The sequence below is a fragment of the Arthroderma uncinatum genome (assembly GCF_011692745.1).
Source record: "Arthroderma uncinatum strain CBS 119779 chromosome Unknown scaffold2, whole genome shotgun sequence".
In the NCBI taxonomy this organism is placed as follows: Eukaryota; Fungi; Ascomycota; class Eurotiomycetes; order Onygenales; family Arthrodermataceae; genus Arthroderma; species Arthroderma uncinatum.
In genome coordinates, this window is record NW_022983864.1 from 2,160,958 (window position 1) to 2,186,168 (window position 25,211).

Below are 25,211 nucleotides of genomic sequence, written 5' to 3' on the forward strand. Positions count from 1 at the left end.
GTAGCCGTACGGAGGGTATGGGATTGAATAACTCCTCTCATCCTGAGATGCAGGACGGCCCGGCAGCTATCTGGCGTGAGGAAGGCAATCGCCGTGGTACAAGAGTACAGGGCAGTGTAAACATTTAAATCTGATCTGGCATGTCGCTGGCCGTAGATCAGTCGGGTGCCTTCATGTACACCAAAGCTGCGCAAGCTTGGGCGTTTCCTGCATGCGACTGCGACTGCTAGAGGCAAAGTTAGCTAATCTAGTATTTTCCTATATAGAAGAATCAAATCGGCATCAATCTCCATCATACCTTAGAAACAATAATATCAGGGGTAGACAAGCTAACCCAAGCTTCTTTTTCTTAATTAGTGTAGCCTCATAACATAAATATTGTAGCTAGATGCAGCTAACTAAATGATTAAGCGCCCTGTCCCTATTCTATAATGACATAGATCAGCAACGTCACCATCACATACAAAATCTCCAATTGGCCTGACCCTCTCTGAGACATACCTATGCACAAGGAGGAAGAGGGGAATCGATCTCCAACGCTGCAGCCTCCAATGCCACCGATAGTTACCCTATCGTCCCTCGTTACCCATTTTTGTAGACATGAGCCATGTTTATGCCTCAGGACGCCGACCTTATTGAAATAAAAGCTGGCAGTGCTGAAATCCATCGAAGGTCACAACACATTGATAATATCCGCTAGGCCAGTACATCCCGAGTACATTAGCAGGCCCGATCGTAATTAAGGTCGAACGGATACTTCAGGAAGAAGCATTTCCTCGACTTCAAGACATACTCCCTAAGAAGTCAACGTTTGCTTCAAGTTTTCCATTGTAGACGAGTTGATGAAGACTTCAGAGTGTTGTCCTAACGCATTTAGATCTAGCGAAGAGAACCGCGGGCGCACTGCCGCACAGGTAGTGTGAAGGTATCTAAGATAGACGGGAAACCAGAGTCCCACGAAGCCAATCTCCATGCCCTTGATGCATTTTTATATCATGTTTGAGAACGAAAGCTGGAGTAGTTAGCGATTACGTCATCACCAGACCCCTCGATGCTTTCGGCGCATCTTTTCGACGAGGAGAAAACAGTTGACAACGTCTGCGATGGATCACTGCACATCGCATCGGCTGGAGATACTCGAGCTCCATCTAGACAGCTGTTGGACTGGTGTGACTTGAGGCAGAGTTCCCTTGCCCAGTCCGCAAGCTATTTTATTTGTACGAGTTGACGGACAACGAGCTGTGGAAGTCTCTCTAGGACCGCGTCATAGCAATTATACAGCATGGCGGAACCAAAGGAAGGACTTGATCCTTTAATCGAAGCTCTCCCTCCAGCTACAGACTATCTGACCTACCTTACTCTTGTTGAATACCAGCTAACTCCCGCCCGACTCCCCATACTCCATCAAGTGCTTCAGGATGAGACCCTGACTATCAATATCGGCTGGGACCTGGTAAACATACTCCTTCCCCTCCTCCCAGAGTCGCGGGAGTGTCTAGATGATGTTGCAAGGCTGGGGAATCCCCGGGAGGTTATTCTACGAGTTTCGGAGGCTTTGATGAAGCTCCATGCCGTTGACGAGGAAGATGATGCGGATGACGATGATGTGACTGATGGAGCCAACGACACCAACACACGACGACGCCTACCCCTTCATATACAACAATTTAACTGCCTTTTATCCATGCTCTCTACCTTGCATTCAAGAATCAAGACGAAATATGCAAGTCGTTTCGTTGCAACTTCCCTTCAGGCAGTGCTAGAAGCCTACACTGAATTCCCGTCTACAGAGACAACAGCGGCCATATTAGAACTTCTAAGAGATATATCAGGAAAGAAGAGGCCACGTTTGCCCCCGAGAAGCGCCTCAGAGCAAGCACTTACTCGCCCGACTGGGGATACGGCGGCGCCGGATCCAGAGGCCGATGAACATGTGGAAGGGGAGTCGACCGATGCCACAAACGAGAAGAGATTGACTCAAAGATTGTTGCAATTTGGGCTTATTGAGACCCTAAAGACGTATCTCCTACAATGCGTCGACGAACCTGCCCCATCGGGTATGCAATGGGCTCTTCGTATGCAGGAGAAGCTAGATCCTCCTCGCATACAGAGCAGAGTTGCAACATGCATTGAACAGTTTCAGAACACCGAACATCTCAAAGAGAGAGATACGACGCTGGGAAAGATAGTTGTAAGTAGTGCTTGTACCCCTTTCTTCTGAGATGACCCATCAATGGTCTGGCCTAATGTCGTACCAGGCGCTATCAAGGGACTTTGGGCTGGAGACACGGGATCTGCAACAAATAATATTTAAAGGAGAGAATGATCATCCACCGCCGCTAGATTTTGAAAACGTACCCAAATCTCCCGACGACATTCCCCTGGAGAGACATGGCTGTATACTTCTTCTAGCTGCGCGATGCGTAACGGTTACCCTCTTTGGGTCCGGTGCGCGCGACTATGACCTACTATTGTACCCAGACATCGTCAATATTCTACTAAACTTCCTTGGTGACTACGAATCTCCTTATACTGCAGCTGCACAGGAGCCAACCGCATTAATCGACTCGATTTTGTCGCTTGCTGCGGTTGCAAAAACTAGCACATCCGAACAAGACACCGATGAAGAAGGGTTTAAGACTCTGGTCTATGGGTTAACAGCCTGTGCTCGGGGTCCTACCCAGTTTAGAGCCTTCACCCGACTTGGATCTATTCCTGCCCGCGCGTTTCATGCATATCCAGACATACAAGTGAGATATAATCTAATTCTCGAGATTCTTAACGAAGAAGAATCAGAGTATGCTAGATTATCGGCATTACAGTGGCTCAAAGAGGAGCTCATATCCTACTCCACGACTCTAGAAGATACTGACAGCGGCAACCCATTCTCCGACCCCGAAAGTTTTACGTTTCTGTTTCAATCCATTTACAAGTTTTCGCACCCTGTACAGTCTTCGCCTCCATCTAACGTTCCGGAGGGCATTACACCTAGGATATGGATGGAGTTTGTACAGGAGTTCGCACCGTTATACCTTGCAAAGCTGAACTTCTATTATTTTCTATGCAAGTCACCTAAACTTGCTGAGCAGCTCCATATTGACACCCTGCTGTCAATATTCGACTCCAAATTTCTAACCCCCCTCAAATCGTTCGTGAGCTGCTTGTCCGAAAACCCTGCCGTCTCTTCACATATTGAGGCGGAACTTGGTGATGCTGCAGTGCAGATGGGCAGAAACGCGGCGAGTGTGGTATTACAGATCATTTCAGATGTTACGGCGCTTGCATGAATGTCAATTATGATATGGTTTCTATTCTTTTTATGAAAACAATGCCTTCTTGCCTGACTGGAGGATGCAGTTTACGGGTAGAAGCCTATTTTTACCAGTTCTATGAATGGTCGTCTATCTTACTGCGAGGGCATCATAGTACGTTGCATGTGGCAATTAGATGTCTGAGTAATGCTAGTATTTCACATACAACGCATTGCGAGTTTTCAAGATTCCAAAAGAGTGTCTGTTTATGAGAATTATCATCCTATTTACAGCGTTGCCAAAGAGACCACAAGCCTTGAATCACATTTTCAACTCTCCAAGAACCAAGCCCCGCCGCCTATTACTTCCTCTTTATACCCATCCAACGCTTCCCCGTGATAATAATACAGTATAGAAAGACGCGGTAACAGAATATACTGGACCCCGATGCTCAGATGCATGGCGAATTCAACGAGCCCTCTTCATTTATGCAGCAGGCTGAATAAACCACTTGAGCAGACGACATAAGAGAGTCGGGATGAAAATAGCGACAACCCAGAAAACGCAGGCGAACAATGTGAGGACAGCGCCGTTGATGGCCATGATCTCAAGTGGATGCATTCCGTGCACAGGAATCGCGATTCCATAGTGGTAGTACATCAGGCTAAGCCGGTCTGTCGTTCGCTTTATAAACCCGGGCTTGGGGGCGGGAGTAGCTGAAGTATCGACCTTAGTGGTAGAGCGATGCGTGATAGGTCGTGGAGGGAGTTTAGACAAATAAAACATCACAGGAGGTAAGGTGGATGATTGTTCTTCCAGTTTTGTTTTGGCCTCCTTCGCCCTGCGTTTTTCCTTGCATCTGCGCCCCATGTTGGGAATGACTGACTGCAGTGGCGATGACAGTATTGATGAAGAGTATGGATATAAAGAAACGAGCGTCTTTGTGTGTACTTGAGAGAATGTGCAGGTTGGCGCAAGATGTTGGAGTGTCATCAAAGAAGTTTGCAGTTTTGGCAGATATAAAAAGCTGGCATGGAAGGCGTCTCCCTGCTCCGTATCCTGTGCCTACTCTCGATTATAGATCATAACAACTTGTTCATTACAACCAAAGTTGGATGGTTTGGCCTTCCGCACATAGAGGTTTAGGCCATTACTTGTACAACTAAATGGCAAGAGTAGTGGGTGCCTTGTTTACTGTAGGAATACATATTCCAAGGATGCATATTTGTATAGACAAAAGCTCCGTCTGAAGCTAATATAGTATGTATGAATATATAACTATGCACAAGGCCCCTCTTCCTTTCTTCCTTGACACGTAAAGACCCTCTCAAATCGCCTGAAGACCCATGGAGGGAGCAAAGAGAAGATAGGAGAATGAAAAAAATTTGTGTACATAAATTGGATCATATATATCCAAATAGAGCTGGACCTAAAGAAACGGACCGAGCAATAATAAACATGAAATCAACCATACACCACCCTGGAGGTTTAAAAGAAATGAGTGATTGATACAAATCTCCCCCCTTTTTTTTTATTATTTTCGTAGCCTTTCTGGTGTCATACTTATCCAAACACCTCTTAAGGTGATTATAAATTGGCCACACTGCCAGGGAGGGAGCATGTTGACAGAGTGCACGGATTGGTGTAAAAGTTTGGCTGGATAAGCGTGATAAACAGAGTAGCGTATCAGAGAAGTGAACGATGGAAGCAACGAAGTGATGTTGAACTAGGCGAAGAAATGTCGGCTCAAAAGAAGATGAAGAGTGATTGAAGCGATGTAGGGAGCATCTCCGGGTACTTGTGTAAAGCTTTTCGGATTGGTTGGTATTGGCATGCCCAATATCGGTCTCGTATCAAAGTCGAATGGGAAAAAAGGATGGATCGACCTCGTAGAATATCGAGAATGGGTGATTTCATATAATCGGTCGGAGCACATTCCAGGAGTGGCTGCAGTTCCACCACCAGATCACTCTCCTCCCCCTTAATTACCGCCGCTCCTCCAGCATTGTTAAATTAGTTAAGTAGACGGGCGCCTACATAACGATGCACTGGCCAGTGCTGCCGCGGGCGTTGACGGGATCTGGAAATAAAGCATTAGCCTGAGAATATTCCGCGTATATGAAACTAATTAGGAAGGGTTCCTCACCGGTGGTCTGAGTTGGGGCAACGAAGTTCTCCATTTTGAAAGTGTTGGTGTTTTCTTGCACGAAGCTCGAAAAGTTGAAATAAATAGTTTGGATTTGTCTGTAAAATGCTGGCTTGTCTTGATGGTAATAATGAAACAGGTCGATTAAAGGACGGGCATAACGTGCAGATATATATAGACTTGACTTGACGTTTTCGGCTTTGCATATCGAGTTATTTCCATTAATTGACAATCGGCCTTGGGGTTCACTGAAAGGTCCAGGTTCCACTTCCGGATTCCTGGCACTGGATATTTCTTGTTTAGCCCCTTTCGATAAAGAGCGTAGTGCTTGGACCTTCATCATTAATCTCTCATCAAAAAGCGGATCTATGCGGAGAAATGTGGTATTTTGCAGAATTTCTTTATTCCTCATCATTCTGGATGCAATGCAAGGATGTTATGTGGCTTGCTGAAACGTAAAGAAGCTGAGTATGAGTGGCTCAAATGATTGAACAAGGCTTGAGAGCGGCAGAACAGGTATGCTGGTAGAGGATAGGCTCCAGATATCGATCTACCATACTGAAAGCGGAACGAAGCAAGAAACTAAAGATAGTTAATGAGATAGGGACTCCGTGTTGTTGGAGAGAAAACAATAGATAGGAATTTCATATTGATACTTGCCATCTTAATGGTGGACCTTGGTTTAACATTGTTTTTACTTCGTATTGTGTGATTTTAAGGACGCCCTGGAGTTAGTGAAATGGATAAGGCGTATACTAATTCATAGAGTTGTGGGTTCACTGGGAAAATGAGACATATCCAGTGACTGGCTACCTACTTCAAGGATATTGCTTGGCCTGAGGCACATTTAGACGCAGTGCCAGCCCAGCCAGAAGATAAAAAGAAAATACGATACTCAAGATCTTATGCAAGCGATCGCTTCTTGCGCCTAGTGATGAGCCTATTTAATGATTCAGGTCACTCAAAGCTGTCGTGCAACCCGAACGGCTTCCATAACGGCTGCCCTGAATGCAGTGGATAGTAACAAGCTAGAAATTCCCATAGGGCATCATCCTAGCTACGGGGATACCTAGTACCCTTCGATGACGAAATGCTGGCTGGAAATCTAGGATCTAACAATAGTTTGGGGACTCAGATATAAGGTATTTGGAATTGAAACAGGAGCCCTTGGGTAAATTTGAAATGTCTCCATTTCTTATTCTGAACCTAGCTTCCACGGTTCATTACAGGCTAGATGCGCAACGCCCGTAGGCAGTAATGCCGGAAACAGCAGCAAGTCGACATCCACGGCTGATATCTTTGTTCCTAGCAGAAACATCTCCACGGTCGAGACGCATGGCCTGCAGGAACATAATCCATCTCGACCAGCCCGTGGTTCTCCAGGGCCCAGGTAGGCGTTTGCTGGAGATGGCTTAAACGTGCAAATCGCGGGGTCATAGATGCATCTAGTCATCTCGCGGGAAACTTTGGCCATCTAGAAGGTATCCGATACGAGCTTCAATCTAGCAAGCCGTGTTGTGTGTATTGTTAACGAGGCGTAATAGGAGGCCGCGGGGATTCTTGTTCAGGCGAAAGCGAAATGGGGGCCGCATTCGGATGCTGCAGCCGCACGAACAACAAAAGAACCAGCCATTGACGGGTTCCAGGGTGAGAAACACCGGGTAAGAGACATCTCGGTGGCCTGCAGTTTTTTTTTGTCCCTGAAGCTAGGAAAGAACAATGTAGGGTTGATATGACGCTAGTCCATGTTCGGCCACATCACGTGGTTGGTCTGAGTAAGCAGCCAATGAGAGGGCTGGAAAAACAACGTCCTTCATATTGTTCTGCAGAGAACAATATAAGAGCAACATCGAACATCATCCACTTCTTAGTTCTTTGATGACCATCCATATTCTATATACACCAACAACACGGACAGCGTTCCAGATACTTCGAAAGGAGAGTCTTATAGCGACACTTCACTAGATAAGTTAATCCAATTAGCTGTCTGGAGCGAGTGGTCATATTCCAAGTGTTAATTACCAAACAATATATCCGAGACAACAACGATAGCCAAATCAAAAGATACAAGCTTCATAAATAAAAATAAAAATTATAATACCTCAAAGGTCAACGGATAAAGAAACAAAGACTATGCAATCCCCGCAGGGCGCCGCCATATACATCATGAAAAAGGGGGGTGGATCATCAAGTGTATAGCGTTTCTGTGAACGAGTTCAAGTTCAGTCCCTCTTTGGCAATATCCTCCTCTGCTAGGAACATCAACGGCATCTCAACAATGGTTCCTTTGACCTTGGCCAGTTCTTCCTTAACTGCTTTCACTCCTTCGGGGAACTCGTCACGGATCACATGGCCAGGGAGGTAGCGTGGCTGGCCTCCTTGTTCCATTTGTTGACCGCCCTGCTGTTGATTCTCCTTTCCGTCAGGCTTGCGGAAATTGTACTCATAGAATTCCTTATAGTCGTTCCAGTTACGGACAGTATCGTCTGGTACCACATGGAAAACCTTTCTATACACCTCCGTGTTCTGTTTAGCACGCGAGTTCCAAAGACTATGAAAGGTATCTGCAATCGGATCCGCCACAATGTTGTCCTCTGGTGTACCAAAGTCATACTGATTGGGAACTCCAACAGGCTCGCAGTTCGCATCTCCTCGCTGGAAATCTTGAGGTCGGATCAGTCCGAGATGCTTTCGGCAGAGCTGCCTTCGAAGCGTTGTAGCAAACTGGCTCACGACATATGTCTGGCCGTTCATCTTCGACTCCATGGCAGACGGATCTTGGATGATGACTGCAATTTCAGAGTCATGATCGCCTAGCTGAGAGCGGTCGTTCAGGTTCGCACTTCCACAGATCACAGTACGATCATCCGCGATCATGACCTATTTTCAACAGTTAGACAAGCCGTCGTCTTTTCAAGAAGGAAAATAATATGGGCAACATACCTTTGAATGAACATACAGCTCCTCCGTGACAAAGGCGTCAATTTCGGAAACATCACCCTCATGCTCCCAAGGGATATTGCGGATGTCCTCTCCTCCAAGCATGTAGCATCCACTGACAGTATCCCATCGACCCATGGCGGATGACTGCGGATGTGTAGCAGCGACATTTTGGGCCGCCTGTTGATACTGTGGATATGCTGCCGTTGTATCGAAAGCAGTGGGTCTCGATGCAGACATGGCAGCATCGTGCTGCTTTCTTGCATCTTCATAATTTACTCCGCTCGCCATTTCAGCTTGGCGCATGATGGCACTCGCGTTTATACGGTCGTAGTTGCGCAAGTTATAGAAGCGGATGTAATCCATGGGGTTATACCCTTCTCGGGCAATGACCTCCATGATACTGTTTCCTCCGCGGTTGATAGAGAAGTATTGGAACTCCATGATAGCACGTGTGCCTAAACTACCATCCTCGCGGAGATCTCCAGGGAATCCTGGAACGGCAGGAATGATGACGATGACCTTGTATTTCTCTCCTGCTTTTGCAGCACGGAGGATACGTTCGACAATGGCGGCACCGATCTTGTTCTTAACTGGCTTCTGGGCATCGGATGTGGCCGTGATGAAGAACTGGTTCTCGATATAGATAAAATGGTCACTCTCACGGATTATAGCAGCGTAAGCATCTGCGATGGAATGCTCAGTCTCCGTTCCGTTACTCCATTTGGCGCTGCTGCGGACTATCTGGCAAGACACGTTTGCCATCTGTTGTCCTTGACTCTGTCCCGAAATTCCACCGGTAAGATATCGATCCTGATAACGGTGGACTTGGCCGGCCAATTGGCTACGTAAGGTGCTTCCAAAGCTGGTAAATTCGCCCTTTAGGCCCCCGACGCCACGGCTGCTTCCTTCTCCTTCATTGTATTCATCGATACCACGGCTTTGAGTCGGTGGGTTGCCCTGACCAGGCGGAGGAGGGAAATACGGCACCTGTGACGCTTGGGTCGGTGGCTGATATCCACCAGCAGCTGGAGACGTGACTGGAGGAGGTCCAGGTGGGGGAGGGGGATAGTACTGTGATTGCGATCCCTGTGGCTGCGTCTGTGGCTGCGTCTGCGTCTGTGGTTGATTAGAGGACGGGTATTGCTGTGCACTGCCATACCCTCCGCTTGGCTGCTGGTATCCCTGGGAACCTGTGGCAGGCGGAGCTCCTGAGGGTGGAGCGTTGTACTGCGACGACGAGTGGTGGGAGCCCATTCCCATACCCATAGGCTGGCGATAGAGCTCAAGTCTAGAGACTCGTGGGTTCTTGCGAACCGCATATTTTTCATCATAGATGAAGTTCCAACGATCCACAAAATGCTTCCTCAAGTCTTCCACGACAGGACCGTGCAGACTAACCGCGACATCACTCCAACCCATACGAGAGTTCGATTTTCGGTCTAACTGGTTGTTCTCCCAGTGAACAACGTCCTGGAAGTCCAAAACTCGAGCGTTGTTGTAGTCTTGGCCGGGGAAAACGGCCTGTTTTACGTCGGCCGGGTGAACATCAGCAATAGAATGCTGGTATGTATCCCAACGTCCGAAGCAGAGATCAAGACCGCCCATGAATGCAGTCTTGCCGTCAACGAGGCATAACTTCTCGTGATGCGCCCAGAAAAGGACAACGCCACCGCTCAGTCCATACACAGCTTTGAGAGCATCACCAGATAGCTTTGAAACACCAGCAGCATTTAATGTCAAGTTCTGGAAGGATGACATCACATCTGAATGCACAGTTTGCTTGTCTGGCAAGTGATCTGGATGGCGGAGTACAGTGATGTTTTCGTGTAGGTCTTCCAGATGGTGTTTAGTATGGGATGACGACACTAGAAGCGGGTGTATGTCAGCCATTGGGGTCTTAAAGACACGCATTACGGTTAATAGAAAACCGACTTACATGACAACGCCTGAGTGACCTCCTTGTAAACAATGATGTTTACACGAACCCCTCTCTGAGCAGCTGCTTGGAGCATTCGGTCAATGCGATATTGTTCGTTCTGAGCTGGAGGTCTTCTCAAGTATAGCTCTGGAGACAGCCACCCTATATGCCCGGTTATTCAGCTTAGACTTCTAATAGAACCAGGGGGCATAGGAAGCCGTACAGTCGAGAATCCAAATAGATTCTTTGGCAGTCTCAAGTGCTCTAGATACTGCCCACATATAGCTGCATCCATCGACATACCATTTGGCGTCACAGTGGTCTCGAGTGGGCGCAAAGCTCCCGTATCGGTTCTTCGAATTTGACGAGGTCGCTCCGACGCCATATGTCGCATAGGCCTGTGGATCGAGATTGGAGCCAATTCGCTGTGCCATCTCTGAACCAATGCCCTGTATCTTGCCGAATATGCCGGAGACCAGGTCAGTCTTTGGAGGTTTTCCTCCACTGTGGCTGCCTCCATCTGTGCCCTGGTAGTATTGAGGATTCTGTCCATGAGTAGGATCGGGTCCATATTGAGATGTTCCTTGTTGACCCTGTGGCGTTTGCTGATACTGTGCCTGAGGGTTGTAACCTTGGTTCGAAGGTTGACCCTGAACTATGTTAGCTAACAAGGTCATACAAAGGCAGACAGCTATAGTAGGCTTCTGTAAAGGGTCGACATCAGGCATAGACAGTTACTTACTGGGTATTGCTGCCCCTGATGCCCCTGCTGTCCCTGCTGGCCGTGCTGCCCCTGCTGCTGGCCACCGTGGTGGGCGTATTTATCACGGAAAGTGCGCAGCGTATCTCCTAGAAAGCCCCGGGCGCCGCCGCTCCCTGTAGCACGGTCAGACGGCTGTCCCGGGGCATTTCCGTATGCCAGATGGTCTTCGTTCCCAGCCATGGCTTCCTAGCTATAGCAGTGCAAAGGGCGGGGGGAAGTCCGCTCAGAACGGTACGACGATAGGAGAAAAGAAGGCCGTATGCCAGAGGCGAGTCTGAGATAGTGTACAAGATGGTCTAGAGCCATAAATTCATCAGGATGGACGTTAAGGAGAGGGAAGAGAAGCTGGTATATATGATCGCAAGCTGCGGGATCTCAGCTTCGTCGTCGCGGGGGTTGGATCGTGGCTGAGGCGGGGTTCCTATCTCCGCCTCAGCCACTTCCACCAACTTCACTGCAACTTCACTCAACTTCTCTTCCACCACATCGCGAGCTCAGCAGGATGATAGCTATGTGAACACCGATAAAGATTATACTACGACTACCATGTTTTGAGACCGCGCTTTGCTAGATCCTCTTTGTGCTTCTCGATCGCCGGCTTCAGCACCTCCATCCTCTCCAAGCTCTCCTTGCTCCAGGTTTTATCCAGCTCATAGAATATCTCTGCGGCAGGGACTCCTGGTGGAATAACAACCCATTTCTGCTTCGTGGATGTGAATATATGGACGTCTGGCGGTAGATTGTTCGGGTCGTCCAGCGTCCCAACTCGAACGAAGGAGGTCAACTTCCCCGTGTTTGGGTAGTGACTCCAGAGAGCAACTCGACAGCTACTGCAGCGGACTATATCCTGGCCTATCCCGCTCTCAGACGGCGTGTGGATTGTCTCTGTCTTTCCCTTCGAGAGCTCGAAGCGGTCGGATTCGATCACGGCGTTGATGGCGAACGCAGAGCCGGTTTCACGTTGACACCCTGCGTTTATAAGAGAGGGAATGGTCAGGACAGCCTATCGATCGAGTGGGAGAGGTATCCTACATGTACAATGGCAGCAGTGGACCACCAGGGGCGCCGTCTTCACCTGGTAGCGTACCTCCTTGCAGTCACATCCTCCCTCCACCGGAAACTTGACTTCGGTCGACATATGTAGCTCTGTATAAAACAACGCGGATCGTAGGATAAAATGTAGGTGCTTCGATCAGATATCTATCGGGAGTACTACATGTCTTTATAGCTCTAGACATGAAAAAAAGCAACTAATCGCTTCACGCCCTTAACTCTTAATTGCTGCTCACGACCCTCGTATTCAAGGCTACCGCGACGATAAAACGTGAAATTCACCCCTCGGACATCGTTTTTGCGGTCTATGTACTTTTCTTATCTAAATAGCCCGAACAGTACATAGACCTTGCTTTCTAACTCTTGAACGGAGCTTAGTAACATTGTGGTTATATCCTGGATGGCATCCCCGCAGTCTGCGTATATCTTGCTTCTTCCACAGCACGAGAAGGAGAAATAAAGATATATAAGAAGAGAGAAAGGGAGAGGGAGAGGCCACCAGCTAATAACTGCCAGATATCACGCAAAGATGGATTTGGTCACTTTGGACGTGCGTACTCCTCCATAGCATCCTGCGGAATGCTCGGGAATAACCAGATGAACAGGCGTCGCAAAAACACGAGTACCCCGAATACTGCTCTCTTCTGTTCCAGGGCAAGGCAAAGAAGGGGCTCTCCTTTGAAGATATCGCAAAGCATCTTGGCCGCAGTGAAGTGGCAGTAGCAGCCCTCTTTTACGGCCAGGCGAGGGCATCTCCAGAGGACATCGAGAAGCTCTCTGCATACCTAGAGATCCCGCATACCACACTGAGCGAACAGCTACGCGGGTTCCCTGACCGAGGAAAGGGTGTTGACATGCCGCCTCGGGACCCTCTCATCTACAGACTGTATGAGATCGTTCAGAACTACGGACAGTCATACAAGGCCGTTATGAACGAGAAGTTTGGGGACGGAATCATGAGTGCCATTGCATTCTCAACCAAGGTCGATAAGGAGGTCGACGACCAAGGGAACGCCTGGGCAGTGATCACTATGAAGGGGAAATGGTGAGTATTTTGAAGGTAGAGATATGTCCTCCTGGTAACTAACCAATGTATTTTAGGCTTCCGTTCTCTCGATTCTAATAGGTACGATTGCTCGACTGGTGATATCTATTCTTTTAATATATGTGATGTTCTCATATGCTCATACACTTACTTGGGCGACTTTCTCTCTTCTAGGCTTGCTGGTTTTTGGGAGACCTACGTTGAAGAGGATGTTACGAATAATTAGCAGTTTCTTGCTAAGCCTCTCGATACTTTTCGGAATTTTTATATTTGCTTGGTTTACCCAGCAATTTATATCTACTACATATAATCTAAAAAAGAAAGAGATTCGGGAGTGTGGTGATACTTCTTCCAATCTACTAATCTCTCCTGGTGGCCATGACAAGGTAGTAGGGACTTGAGATAGTAACAAGGGACCAGCGATGCAAAGTTGGTATAGGGGAATCTAGTTGATAATAAGATAAAAGTATCAAGGATGTTAACTAAATATTTAAACAAATAACTAGTTAACTAGGCTGTGAATATTTTGAACCATGTTCATATAGTGATGTCATGAATAGCAAATAATGACGGTATAAAGTTTCCAGTTCCATATAAGTATAGGAGAAAGCATAGACTGAGCCATTCACTTAATCAGTGAATATAAAAAGGAGACCGAGGAAGCTCAACGGCCTCTAGTTTCTTCTCTGTGTCTATCTTATATTCCGCACTCATCTTGCAGCTTCCGTCACGCCAGCCTGAACACACAAAAGATATCTCACTCGCATTCTTACCTTCTTCTCTCTTTCATCACCACCCAACAGCCAGCAACAAGCAAGATGGAGAACCAGAGACCTCCAAAAGACCCTCGGGCCTTTCCCTGTCCGTATGAGGGCTGTCTGCAGGCGTTTCCATCTGAAGGACAACTGATCAAGCACAAGAAATTCACGGCGGACCATGAGTACTGTGAACGATGCAACGAGGACTTCCAGGACGAGGACGAGCTGCTCCTCCATAAGATGAAGAGCTCCAGGCACATCATCTGCCCTATCTGTTTCGATGACTTTAAGAGTGAAGGCGGTCGAGATATTCACATTACCCAGGTGAGTCCATAGAAACCAATACGCAGACCTGACGGTCGACATATAGAAAGAAGGCGACATTAAAAGCAGAGTATAGTTCCATCGTGAAGCGCAAAACATCGAGTGTTTTGGATGCAAGGCCAAATTCCTTCGTGCTGCTCCCCTAATGGCACACGTTGAACGGGGCCGCTGCGAGAGAATCAGTCTTGACAAATATCGAATGCGTCGAGTCGAAAAGAAGGCCGTCAAGGAGGCCATGGATGATCAACTATTCTCCCACCATCCTTTCCTGGTCAAATCTTCCGCTGCATCCAGTGTCGACGGGGGAGTTGGCGTCGACGATCTCCTGGATAACTATGACGACCAGACAGCCGCGATTGAAGAAAAGAAAGCATCTGTCATCGAGAAGATGAACGCACTCGGGCTTGGACCAGGCCGCTCCGGAAACATTACTGCCTTGGAGGCGCCTAGGGAGACTGCATCCGCCTTCGACATCAAACAATGGCCTACATTGGGCGGTGATAGTGATGATGATGAAGACGAAGTTGAAGAGTATCCCCCCACGACCAACTTTGTACAGCAGTTGGAGGACCTGATGGCGTTCTCAGATGCACCCGACGTTAGAAGAAGTCAAGATAGGCCTGCTATAAATGCATTCCTACCTGGTCCCGATGTTCCAAGCGCATCAGACTCCGGGTCTGGTTGGGATACTTCACGCGTTATACCAGCTGGACCAACGGACTTGGAAATAGCCAGAAAAATCAGACTCTCCGACGCTGAATTGACCAAATTCTTCAGCGAAGTGCATGGAACATACATTTGCCCCTGCGACACCTCATTCAAAACACAAGAAGCACTCGAGCAGCACATCGCCTCTGGAGTTCACGCAGCCGGCGTCACTCGGTAAGTTCATATCATCATTCCCTCCCGTTCATTGTCTCCCATTACAAAGTAAGGAATCTATCTAACGGCGCTCTATTCGATGGTATATAGTTGTCCAGTGTGTTTGCGCATGTTCAAGTCTTCCGCTGCCTTAGTTGCGCATTGTGAATCTGCCACCAGACGCTGCAAAATCAGCCAGACGAAGAACTTCGGCCAGGTGATCGACGAAATATCCGGAGGAGTTATTGGGGCAGCTGGGCTCAATAATGATGGGACGATCCGTTTTGAGGCTTCGCCCGGAGTCAAGGAGATTCAGTGGTAATGGCTTTTCATTGCATCGTGGATTGGACGACTATGGGAAAGGAAGGACAATACTAGGGAGTTGATTCGGGTTATGAAGAACAGACAGTAGCATAGTAGTTAACATCCAGAAATTTAAGAAATATGTTCCGTTCTGTGTGTCTATGGGCGAAATGTGTTCAATCGAGCCAAGCAGCTAGAAACACGAGCTTTGGACTTTGGTGATCTCCACCAGGATTCAAGACAACTTTTTCTTCTCTCGCGTTGTAGTAGTATCAAGCCAACTCTCAGCACCAGTCTCTACAAGAAAACAAGGCTATCAATTGCATTGTCTTATCCATCAGCTACTCCCTATACTCGAATTCTACCTGTTTCTGCGTTACGAGAGATACATCACCAACACATAAACGACCATGTCGCAAACCGCCCAAAAGCGAGCAGAAGATTTCAAGCAGTTCAAGCACTATGCTGCTCTCGCATTTCTCGTCGCCGCGCCAGTGATCATTGCTTTACCTCCTCGAAAATTCGATCTCTACACTGCCTCGCTAGGTGCAGCATTCATCGTCTCCGCAAACCACATCGCCACTGAACGAACAGGCAAAGGGATCGTATCACATATGGCTAGCTACTTACCAACAAAAAAACCAGGCATATTCAGAGACCTACCCACTGATAAAGCCGAAGAGCTGAGTGTACGGATGCAGCTTGCGAAGGTACAAGAGAGGGAACTAGAAAAGCTGAGAGGGGACGCGGTTGTTGATGAAAATGAGATTGGTTTGAAGGGCGTGGCCAAAAAGATATGGATGGGCAATGAGACAGAAGGGTGGGAAGAGAGGAGGTTAGAAGAAGAGAGAAAAGCCCTGGCAGAGGGGAAAGGATACGCTGATTTAATATTGGACTACGTGAAAGAAGCCTGGAGGATGGACGAGGGTGACAAGGAAGGAGTGAAAAACAAGGAAGAAGAGAAGGATAAGACGAGGTAACGACCGTTGATTATCGACTTTTCCATCTCTCAAACACGCATGCCATAATGATATTATCGGGGATTGCTAGCTGGAGTTGCCTTGCGCGGAATATACCCTTTGGTCAAGCAAACTTCACCCCTTGATGGAAGGGAAAGCAACGCAATCACCATCTAAACCACCCGAGAATAAAAGATGATTCGACCCCACGAACGATTACTCTAAGGAAACACATAACGCTGCCAAATATTTCGTGTGAGCACGGTATACTGCTTACCTACTAGCAGCCGGCGAAGAGAATATACCCGGGAAACACGGCTGAAGAAGTCATGAATGTACAATACAACCCCGCTGCTAGCAGCGATCACTACTTGAAGCTCTTTGACAGAGATAAATACAACTAATCCACTCACTACACCAGAGAGGCACCACAGGATGGAGCTCTTGATGCGAGAATAATATTATATTGCAAACAGTATATCAACGAAAAGGCAGTGTGTACACAGCTATACCCAAACAATCTCAAAATGAAAACAACAGCACCCATAAATGGGGATAGCGATATTAATATCAAAATGCTACTCTATAACTAACAAACGGTGAGTGTTGAGCCTGCACTAAAATTAATCAAGGCAAACAATGGCAAACGACCAAGCCAGCTTATACACCAAGGCCCAGCGGCAACAATGGCCAAGGAAAGAGAGAAGTGGAAGCCCAACGGCCTGTAATATCAATAGAGGTTAGTTGAAAACTTCTACACGAAAAATGGAGCTGGTCGAGCACATACTTACACGCTGGGTAGCGGTCGACTAGAATGTTGATCCGTTTCCCTTGGGCTCCATTGGCCCCTGAGCCGTGCTCGCCTGAGCCTTCTGCTATACGCTGCTTAGCCCAGTTCTGTTCATTACAGTCCATGGGATGAAGACCTACCGAGCTCTGTGGCCCTTCCTGAGCTGTCACAGTCATCAGATCCTCTCCCCATATCTCCACAGCCCAGGATACCAGGTATGCGAAATCCCTAACCCTGGGTTTGGGTTGGATGTTGCCATCCTCGTCCACGAACGTGGATCTTGGGACGAGGAGGGGACAGTCTAGGCTTGGTAACATTTTGATTCTCGAAGATTGGACGCTTAAAGGGGTATGTATGTTGATGTGTAGAGGTTTGTATTTTCCGTAGACTTTGTACTGGAGGACGTAGGTATGATGTAGATAGATTATAAACAGGAAAAGGGGAGTGATAGAAAGGGGGAAGGACTTGTTCTCTTTATTATATAGCCCTGGGACACCACGAGTACCTTGACTCAACCCTGGCGCAAAGTGACAAAATATAAGGTAAGTAAACCTGGTTCCTAGTACGGTGGTTCCGCCATGAGAACGCAAACCAGAGTCAGCCTTTCCGCAAGGAGTTAGAAGTGAAATGCATAAGTCAGTGATGTTATTCGAGCCTCGGGCCTTATCTGCTATGAGCTCACTGTCTATCGTAAGACCATTATACTTTATCAGGGGTGTTGAGGGCTCTCTCAATATACAACAAGCGCCTCACAAACACAACCTCAGATAAACATCAGCTGTAGTTAACTCCTTCTAGCACCTATATGTGCCTTCAAGACGAACAGCTGACGATAAAGTACTAAGGGCTGAAAGGACCTCTCGGTCTTCTGTTTGCAAGCCCCATTTGAGATTCCGTTGGTGAACGCATTCCCTAGTTAAAGCAGATCAAGCTTGGCACCTGTGCTTTACACAGGTGCCAAGCAGTAAGCGCCATGCACCATAATCTTTTTTCGAGGACCATCACCCATCCCAGGCCTTGTTTCAGGGCGTATTTGGTGGAGTATGGAGTTTGCATGATCTACAAGGTAATACTATCAAGTACGACCTTGTTTATTCTTCCGAGACGTAGAGTATGCGTGTTTGTAAAGTATTAATGCCATTTCCGAGCTATCTCAACTATTCTTCGCTTTCTTTGATTTCGGCTCAGGTTCCCTCCTTCCGGCGCCCAATGAATCGGTACTATCCCGCTTTCGCTTTCGCCGTTTTTCTCCTCTCTTCCGCCGAGTTTCTTCCCTAAGCTTCAGTCGCGCTTCTACCTCCTGCGATATATCCTCCAGCTCGATTTGGGGAATAAAGTTAGGCATATCAGACGTACTCCGGACGGCGGTCGGGGAATCATGGAGTACTTTTGTCTTTTTGACAACAGGACTTTCCTCAATATGATTATTTGCCGGAACCATGGAGTCATTTGAATTTCGAGAGCGTTTTTTACGATTCTGGGACTTTTGAGTGGCGGTAGACGGCATTGGATCAGCATCTAATACGAATGCTGGAGATTCTCCTCTCCCAAATAAAACATGACCAGATTTATCTAGTTCCGTTGCACCATCAAGTCTGACTTTAGCTGCTACCCCTGGGTATCCTAAGTTATTAGATCCAGCTAATATTCTTGTTGCTGTGCTCCGTGGCATCTAAAACCATGTCAGTGGCGGAATGGCGGGAATGAGAAAAGAAAAGTCTTGAGGGAAAAGAGCGCAGTACAAATTCTTGCCTAAGTTTCTTCATGTCCTCCATAAATCGCTGACTTTGATCTATCATTGCCGCGATAGCCTGGAAAGAAACCCCCGATGGCGAGACATGCCGGCGGACCTTGGAACAAAGTTCGATGTGTCTATTCAAGTTTATTTCATGTTGATGAAATAGCTAATTGGTCAAAAAGTCATGCAATAGCCCAAAAAATCAGTAATCTGAGAACAAATACGCTTCTGATGCGTACAAATTCTTAATAGGAGCTTACCTCCGACCATGCAACGGATTTCTGTGGCGCTGCTGGTTGGTTTTGGTTTTGTGGTGATCCATTGGACATTTTAGACGAATGTGTAGCCATTTCCCTTGGTTATAAACAGAGTGAGCTAGTATCTGCACTACCCTGTGAGTATCATTCGGCCGTGTATAAAAACGCGCTGTGGTGAGGTTAAAAAAAATTCTCGGCGCTTGTTTGATTAAACTTCAGATGGCGGTACAGCGGCTGTGTAGCGAGATTCTGATTGGCGCGGCGCTTGCGCTCGGCCGCTTAGTCACAGAAGGTGGAGGCGCCGGACGATCTATTTACTTTGTAACAGAAGAAGTTGAAGAGGTTCGCATTTTCCGAAATATGTAATAAAGTCGGCTATTATCGTTAAAATAACTCTTCAAGGCAGATAGGCAGTCTTTTACTCCCTCCATCTAATCTAAAGCAACGATAAGTATGCCAGGAACACCATGACCGACTCCCCTGTGCAGCGGCTACCTCTATCGGAAGTCCCCAATTCATCCTCTATTCGTCCTTTTTCCCTACAGTCCCACCCTTTCGAAGGCCAAAAGTTGAAACAATAACGACAAGAGCACAACTCGAAAATATGGTCCAAAACGCACCTCTATACCCCAGCATAAGCTTCTCCTTATGATCCTGGAGCCTTGTGTGGTCTGTAATGGATGCTGCAATAGAAGCGGTCACTGCTAGGCCAACTGAGTTACCGAACTGTGCGACTTCATTGAACACACCTCCAGCCAAAGACTGAATATCTGGCGGGAATGCATCTGAGATGACCAGGTTGGATACAGTGAAAAGGACTACATATTTTGCATATCAGCATGTGTCAACGGCTAAAGGCAAGAAAAGAAGGGGTCGTACCATCCGGGTTTACAGGCGAGAGAAACAGGGCCCAAAATGGCGAGAACCAATAGTTCTCTCCAACCTTGAGGGTTGCCATAAGTATAGGTGCGATCATGGTTATCAAAGCCGAAACCACAACCAGGGGTTGGACTTTTACCCTGGAAATGAGATATGCTGTTGCAACGTTAACACTTGCACCCATGATAATATGAGCGAGGAATCGTATCGAGCTCTGAAGTGCGGTTAAGCCCTCGACTTTTTGAAAGCTATTACCCTGTTAGCAGCGCAAGGGGGACTAATGGGGTTATATACTTACTAAAGAGTTGTAAAATACTCAATCCCATTGAGAGATGCCCAGCAGAAAAAGACAGAAATACATATAGAAGTGAACGAACTATTTCTCCAAAGGTTGTTGGGGATAAGCGCGGGCTTTTCCCTCTTTACCTGGTAGTTCATCCAGAAGGGGAACGCGGCCAGTAAAACGATGGACACGACAAGCAGGGCAATATTCTGAGCATTCCCGATTCTCTGATAGGCAGATGTAGTCATGGCTAACACATACATCAACAGTCCCAGGGCAACGCTCATGATAATAGCACCGAGCCAGTCGATATCTTCCATAAGACGGCGGTTCCATGGCTTATCCGAGTGTCGATGGACCGATGGCAATGACCATATGGATGCTGTAGAGAGACAAAAGTTGATAATTGCCATCATGTAATACGCCCATCTCCAACCGATGGTATCTGTGAAAATACCACCTAGAACTAGGCCAGCAGCGTAGCCCAGGGGTTGCCCCATTCCGTTCATTGCAAACGCAACATTGCGCCACGGGCCCTTCGGAAACGTATTGGTGATGAGGCTGACTGCTGTAGGCAGACACATGGATATGGCTGCACCTTGAAAGGTTCGAAAAAGAATAATCTGAATGCTCGTTTGAGAGAACCCAATAGCTAGGGTGAATATAACGAACAGGTAGCTTCCGACAACCCACATCAACTTGGCCCCGATAACGTCAGCGACAGCCCCGAAGATGAGAAGCAGACAGCCTGCGGCCAGGGCATAAACAGCTGCTGGCCAGAGGATTAGGCTTTCAGACAGGCCTATATCAATGGCTATCCTCGGTAGGGCAGCAATGAGGATTCCAGAACCCATCGTGTTTAGAAAACTGATCCCAGCCAGAGTAATAATAACCGTAGCCCCTTTCGCTTTTGATACTCTGAGAGGTTCGAATACTGGCGTATCTCCATCATCTGACGATGCTTGAGGATCCTCCGGCAGTGGCTCGTTTGGCAAACTCGGGATCCTTTTTGCATTCTCGTCTCCCCCGGTGCGATATCCTTTAGGTAATTCTGATCCGATAGGCGGTAGTTGATGAGGTGGAATGGGGAATAACTCCATGGTGGTCACGGCTGGCCCTTCCGGCCTGCGACTCGCAGTTGAATCTGCCATATTGTCCTCGGGCCGTGTCAGTTGTAAAGCAGAGGATGTGTGAGTCCAACGATGCGGCTTTCGTCCAGAGCATATAGTGATCTAGAAGTACGTGGCCTTCATCTCGCGTTGTCGAGGCTATCACCATTGGATTTGCCCCCGATAAACGAGGCTCGGAAGGATGGTCCAACAGTTTGGTGCCTGGTCGAGTGAAACCTTGCTCGGCCGCACCGTCACCCCTCGCCATTGCAAAAATAATAATATCTGAGCCTACGTGCGTAGTGTTTAGCGAATGAGGCTAAGATGCAGGGTACAGCATGCTAGATACTATGGAGTAATAATACACTCTGGTGTGGTTTGAGGTTGCAGTGCTCTCATGCAACGAATATCCGCTTTAGGATCTATGCTATATTGCTTTTTGTGACAACCGGGAATGATTAACTACGCCTTGAACGCTGAGTTTTAATTTAAACAGCCCGGATTCACGTGGCGCCAGGCTGGTCCTAAGTACCCGTAAACCTATGCAAATGCCGTTCCTACGGCGTTGACTTTACAAGGTTGATGATCCCGTTAACCAATATCATCATTTTTGCTGTAAACGGTGCGTACATGGTTTCAGCGAGAAGAGAATAAACTCCAAGACATCACACAGTCAGGGTGACTGGGCAAGTACGAGCTGCTGAGGGAAAGGTGTCCATCCTTCCAACTTTGATTGACTTGATGTGAAAGATGGAGCAGCCACGAGGATCTGAGGAAGCGAAGGCGGCGTCATCAAAGAATGCGGCAAAGCTATAACAGCCAGACGAGAAGTATTGCGCCTCTTCTATACGGGTTGACCGTTACACAGATGCGCGGTCTGGGGAGACACCGACCCTATAGTACGGGGTGTTAATATCAGACAGGGTTACTTATACGCCTGGGCTGACAAGGCATAAGGTTTACCCAGGACCCTCTACTCAGGGTCTGTAACCATCCACCGGCTCTTTTCATATCATATGGAAAATATGTGTGATTCCAGAACAGGGACTTGGCTAGTTCTGTCACACAGGAGGATCGTACGTAGGCAAATATTGACTAGCAGGCATAGGAACCATGCTGTCATTGAGGATGTGTTTGTTAATACAGCCTAGTCTTATACCGGATAATGCTGACAGGTGACGATTAGACGGCTGCGGCTAGAGTTAATCCAGCATGCCGAGAGCGTGAGACTAAGCGAGCGAAAGAAGTAGAATTGACCAAGACTGGTCGTTCTAGAGCTAGACAAAGCATCAATATTAATAGATTCCAAATAACGTACACAGGGTGGGCTGTGACTAAAGTTATGCGTCAGGGTCGTAGGTATAATTAGCAATTAAAGTGTAAGGAGTATATCCGGGTTCCACTTACCGTTGTATATGTTTGGATCGGCGTCCAGTCCGTGATTGGTGCTAGCAATGCGGCTGACATCAAATCGTCGTACGCAATAGGAAACCAGCCGACAACAGGGAAAGTGGGTAAAACAATTCAAAACGAGCGACTCGAGATCTGTCAGCTCTGGTGTTTAGGAAATACACACGGCCTTCCCCCGTGCACTAGTTCATCAATATTGTGAGGCAGAAGGGGGTATATAAACCATCGTGCAACTCATCCGGTATGGGGAAATACTTGATTCCAAATATATAGGTGTATATATTTTGGTTATCGATTGACTTTGTTTCAGCAGGACTGCCGTCTCATTCTTAGCAATAATGGCTAGTAATCAGAAAATCGTCGTCGTCGGAGGGGGCCCTGTCGGGGCACTGTCAGCCCTCTATGCGGCAAGAAGGGGCTACCAGGTCGAGCTCTATGAACTCAGAGATGGTAAGTCTAGTTGGCAAATGTGTTAGGGAATCATAAGCTCAGTGGCCTTTCTAGATCCAAATTATGGTGATCCAAATGCCAGACCAGATATCGCTGTCATCCCTCTCGCACTTTCCGAACGTGGTATCAGAGCCATCGCCAGCGCGGGAGTCCCGGGGCTTCTTGACGATATTTTAGACAACTCAAGGCCTGTATACACACGAATGGTGCATACTTGGGGGCCTCAAGGCAAGCATACAGAAATTCCAATGACTTATGGACCTCAGGGGCAGGTATGTCAATTATTAGCAGCCCATCTTTTCATGTTATTGACTTGATTTGGCATAGTGTCTTCATACCTTGCAGCGAGAAAAAATCACCAGACACGTTATGTTGGCGCTTCTCAAAGAGCCCTCAGCGAAGCTTTTCTTCAACCAGAGGCTGTCTGCCTGTGACTTCGAGAGCAAGGTTGCTATCTTCGAGACAGTGGCGTGGAATGGGAAATCCCGCACTTCCGAGCAGCAACTGGCTGATACCGTTGATAGGTTAGCAAAGTCGACTCCCAACAGTGCCAAGGAAGAGCTTGGTAGTGAATCTCCAGTTCCAGGAAGTACTCTTAAAAAACGGGTGGAATTTGACTTCCTAATTGGAGCGGATGGCACTTATTCGAGTGTTCGACAAAGTATGATGCGAATGCTTGAAATGGATTTCTCGCAAACATACGCCAACGCGTTGTGGTGCGACTTGATCTTCCCACCAGACATAAATGGGGACTATCCAATGGACCCTAAATGCCTCCATATCTGGCCGGCCAACCAAAGCATTGTCATTGCCCAAACTGATATCGTACGTGGCCCTAGTATCTTCTCTCCTCTCCCTTTTCATTCTTTTTTTGTGAGGGGGCCCTGAGATGTTAGTCACTAACGACGTACAGGATGGATCATTTAGGGCTGGTATGGTCTGCGACACACAAAAGCTTCGGCACTTTGAAGCACACCCAGAACAGTTCGTGGACTATTTCGTCAGAGAGTTTGCTGGGATTGTACCCGAACTTCTCTCTGCCGAAGAACTCACAAGACAATTTCTCGCACATCAAAAAATCCCCTTGAAGTCCATCAAATGTGGGAAGCTCGGATACAAGGATAACGCAGTTCTGTTGGGAGATAGCTGTCATACTATGACTCCATTCCATGCTATGGGTATGATCACTGGCCTTGAAGACGTCCGCATATTTTTTGAGGAATTCCGCGACCCAGCGGTGGCTGCTTTGCCAGACGAAACCGATAGCAATGGCGCTAGGAACGAGAAGCCATTCTGCGCCCCCGGTACCGTGCAAGCTTACACAGAATTCAGACTCCCTGACATTCATACCATGGTCGACTTTGCCAGCGAACATTACCATGAGCTTCGAATCGGCGTCAGATCCCGCGCTACAAGAGCTATGGATGCAGTTGATAGATTCCTAGGCACATGGCTACCATCTCTAGGCTGGACGACGTTGTATGCGAGAATCCAATTCGAGCACGACCGGTTTAGTGTCGTGAGAAAGAAAGAAGAGAGACAGAGGAAGATCTTTGGTGTGATAATTGCTAGCGGTGCAATGATAGCTGCGAGTGCCGTTGCTGCAGGGATTATAGCTTTGCAGCCCGCAGTCACATCCTTGCTTCCAGTGCTCACCAGCACTCATTCGACTTCGGTCTTCTCCCACTTAACATGATTTTTGCGGGTAGCCGTACCATGATGGAAATCGTGAAAGGACATGAAAGTACAAGAGGTGAAGACGTGAACTAAGGCTTGTCCTTAATTTATGGGCCAGTTACTAGTTTTCTTAGTGGGGGCAGTGCCAAGCTTTGGCGGATGTTTATTTCTTGGGTTAGATATATTGATAGCAGTGTTTACTTCGTGGCGAGAATACAAAGAATAGAAAATAAGTTGTTTCATTACTGCGTATTTCATAGACACGAGTTAAATTCCCCAGCCATTACCTTAACT

The 25,211-nt window shown here is 47.5% G+C and overlaps 8 protein-coding genes across 8 annotated transcripts; 5 read left to right on the forward strand and 3 right to left on the reverse strand.

The window, feature by feature from the left end:
- Positions 1–1,282: 1,282 nt before the first annotated feature.
- GIQ15_02620 (uncharacterized protein) lies at positions 1,283–3,287 on the forward strand (the record flags this gene model as incomplete). The annotated part of the gene is made up of 3 exons (XM_033550037.1): positions 1,283–1,453; positions 1,754–2,191; positions 2,259–3,287. The coding sequence occupies 3 exons, from the start codon at positions 1,283–1,285 to the stop codon at positions 3,285–3,287; spliced, it is 1,638 nt and encodes a 545-aa protein (XP_033407198.1).
- Positions 3,288–7,584: 4,297 nt separating this feature from the next.
- GIQ15_02621 (phospholipase D Active site domain-containing protein) lies at positions 7,585–11,201 on the reverse strand (the record flags this gene model as incomplete). Its single annotated transcript, XM_033550038.1, has 5 exons — positions 7,585–8,277; positions 8,341–10,205; positions 10,277–10,420; positions 10,482–10,908; positions 11,001–11,201. 5 exons carry the CDS (start codon positions 11,199–11,201, stop codon positions 7,585–7,587), a joined length of 3,330 nt encoding a protein of 1,109 aa, XP_033407199.1.
- Positions 11,202–11,562: 361 nt separating this feature from the next.
- GIQ15_02622 (glutathione-dependent formaldehyde-activating) lies at positions 11,563–12,159 on the reverse strand (the record flags this gene model as incomplete). The annotated part of the gene is made up of 2 exons (XM_033550039.1): positions 11,563–12,024; positions 12,109–12,159. The coding sequence occupies 2 exons, from the start codon at positions 12,157–12,159 to the stop codon at positions 11,563–11,565; spliced, it is 513 nt and encodes a 170-aa protein (XP_033407200.1).
- A 444-nt stretch (positions 12,160–12,603) lies between these two features.
- Positions 12,604–13,197, forward strand: GIQ15_02623 (cyanate hydratase; the record flags this gene model as incomplete). Its single annotated transcript, XM_033550040.1, has 3 exons — positions 12,604–12,624; positions 12,680–13,119; positions 13,176–13,197. 3 exons carry the CDS (start codon positions 12,604–12,606, stop codon positions 13,195–13,197), a joined length of 483 nt encoding a protein of 160 aa, XP_033407201.1.
- Positions 13,198–13,937: 740 nt separating this feature from the next.
- Positions 13,938–15,384, forward strand: GIQ15_02624 (uncharacterized protein; the record flags this gene model as incomplete). Its single annotated transcript, XM_033550041.1, has 3 exons — positions 13,938–14,201; positions 14,278–15,083; positions 15,258–15,384. 3 exons carry the CDS (start codon positions 13,938–13,940, stop codon positions 15,382–15,384), a joined length of 1,197 nt encoding a protein of 398 aa, XP_033407202.1.
- A 391-nt stretch (positions 15,385–15,775) lies between these two features.
- On the forward strand, positions 15,776–16,345 carry GIQ15_02625 (uncharacterized protein; the record flags this gene model as incomplete). The annotated part of the gene is made up of 1 exon (XM_033550042.1): positions 15,776–16,345. One exon carries the CDS (start codon positions 15,776–15,778, stop codon positions 16,343–16,345), a length of 570 nt encoding a protein of 189 aa, XP_033407203.1.
- Positions 16,346–19,631: 3,286 nt separating this feature from the next.
- GIQ15_02626 (uncharacterized protein) lies at positions 19,632–21,422 on the reverse strand (the record flags this gene model as incomplete). The annotated part of the gene is made up of 3 exons (XM_033550043.1): positions 19,632–19,927; positions 19,989–20,236; positions 20,287–21,422. 3 exons carry the CDS (start codon positions 21,420–21,422, stop codon positions 19,632–19,634), a joined length of 1,680 nt encoding a protein of 559 aa, XP_033407204.1.
- A 1,706-nt stretch (positions 21,423–23,128) lies between these two features.
- On the forward strand, positions 23,129–24,936 carry GIQ15_02627 (kynurenine 3-monooxygenase; the record flags this gene model as incomplete). The annotated part of the gene is made up of 4 exons (XM_033550044.1): positions 23,129–23,240; positions 23,295–23,512; positions 23,568–24,065; positions 24,154–24,936. The coding sequence occupies 4 exons, from the start codon at positions 23,129–23,131 to the stop codon at positions 24,934–24,936; spliced, it is 1,611 nt and encodes a 536-aa protein (XP_033407205.1).
- Positions 24,937–25,211: the final 275 nt, after the last annotated feature.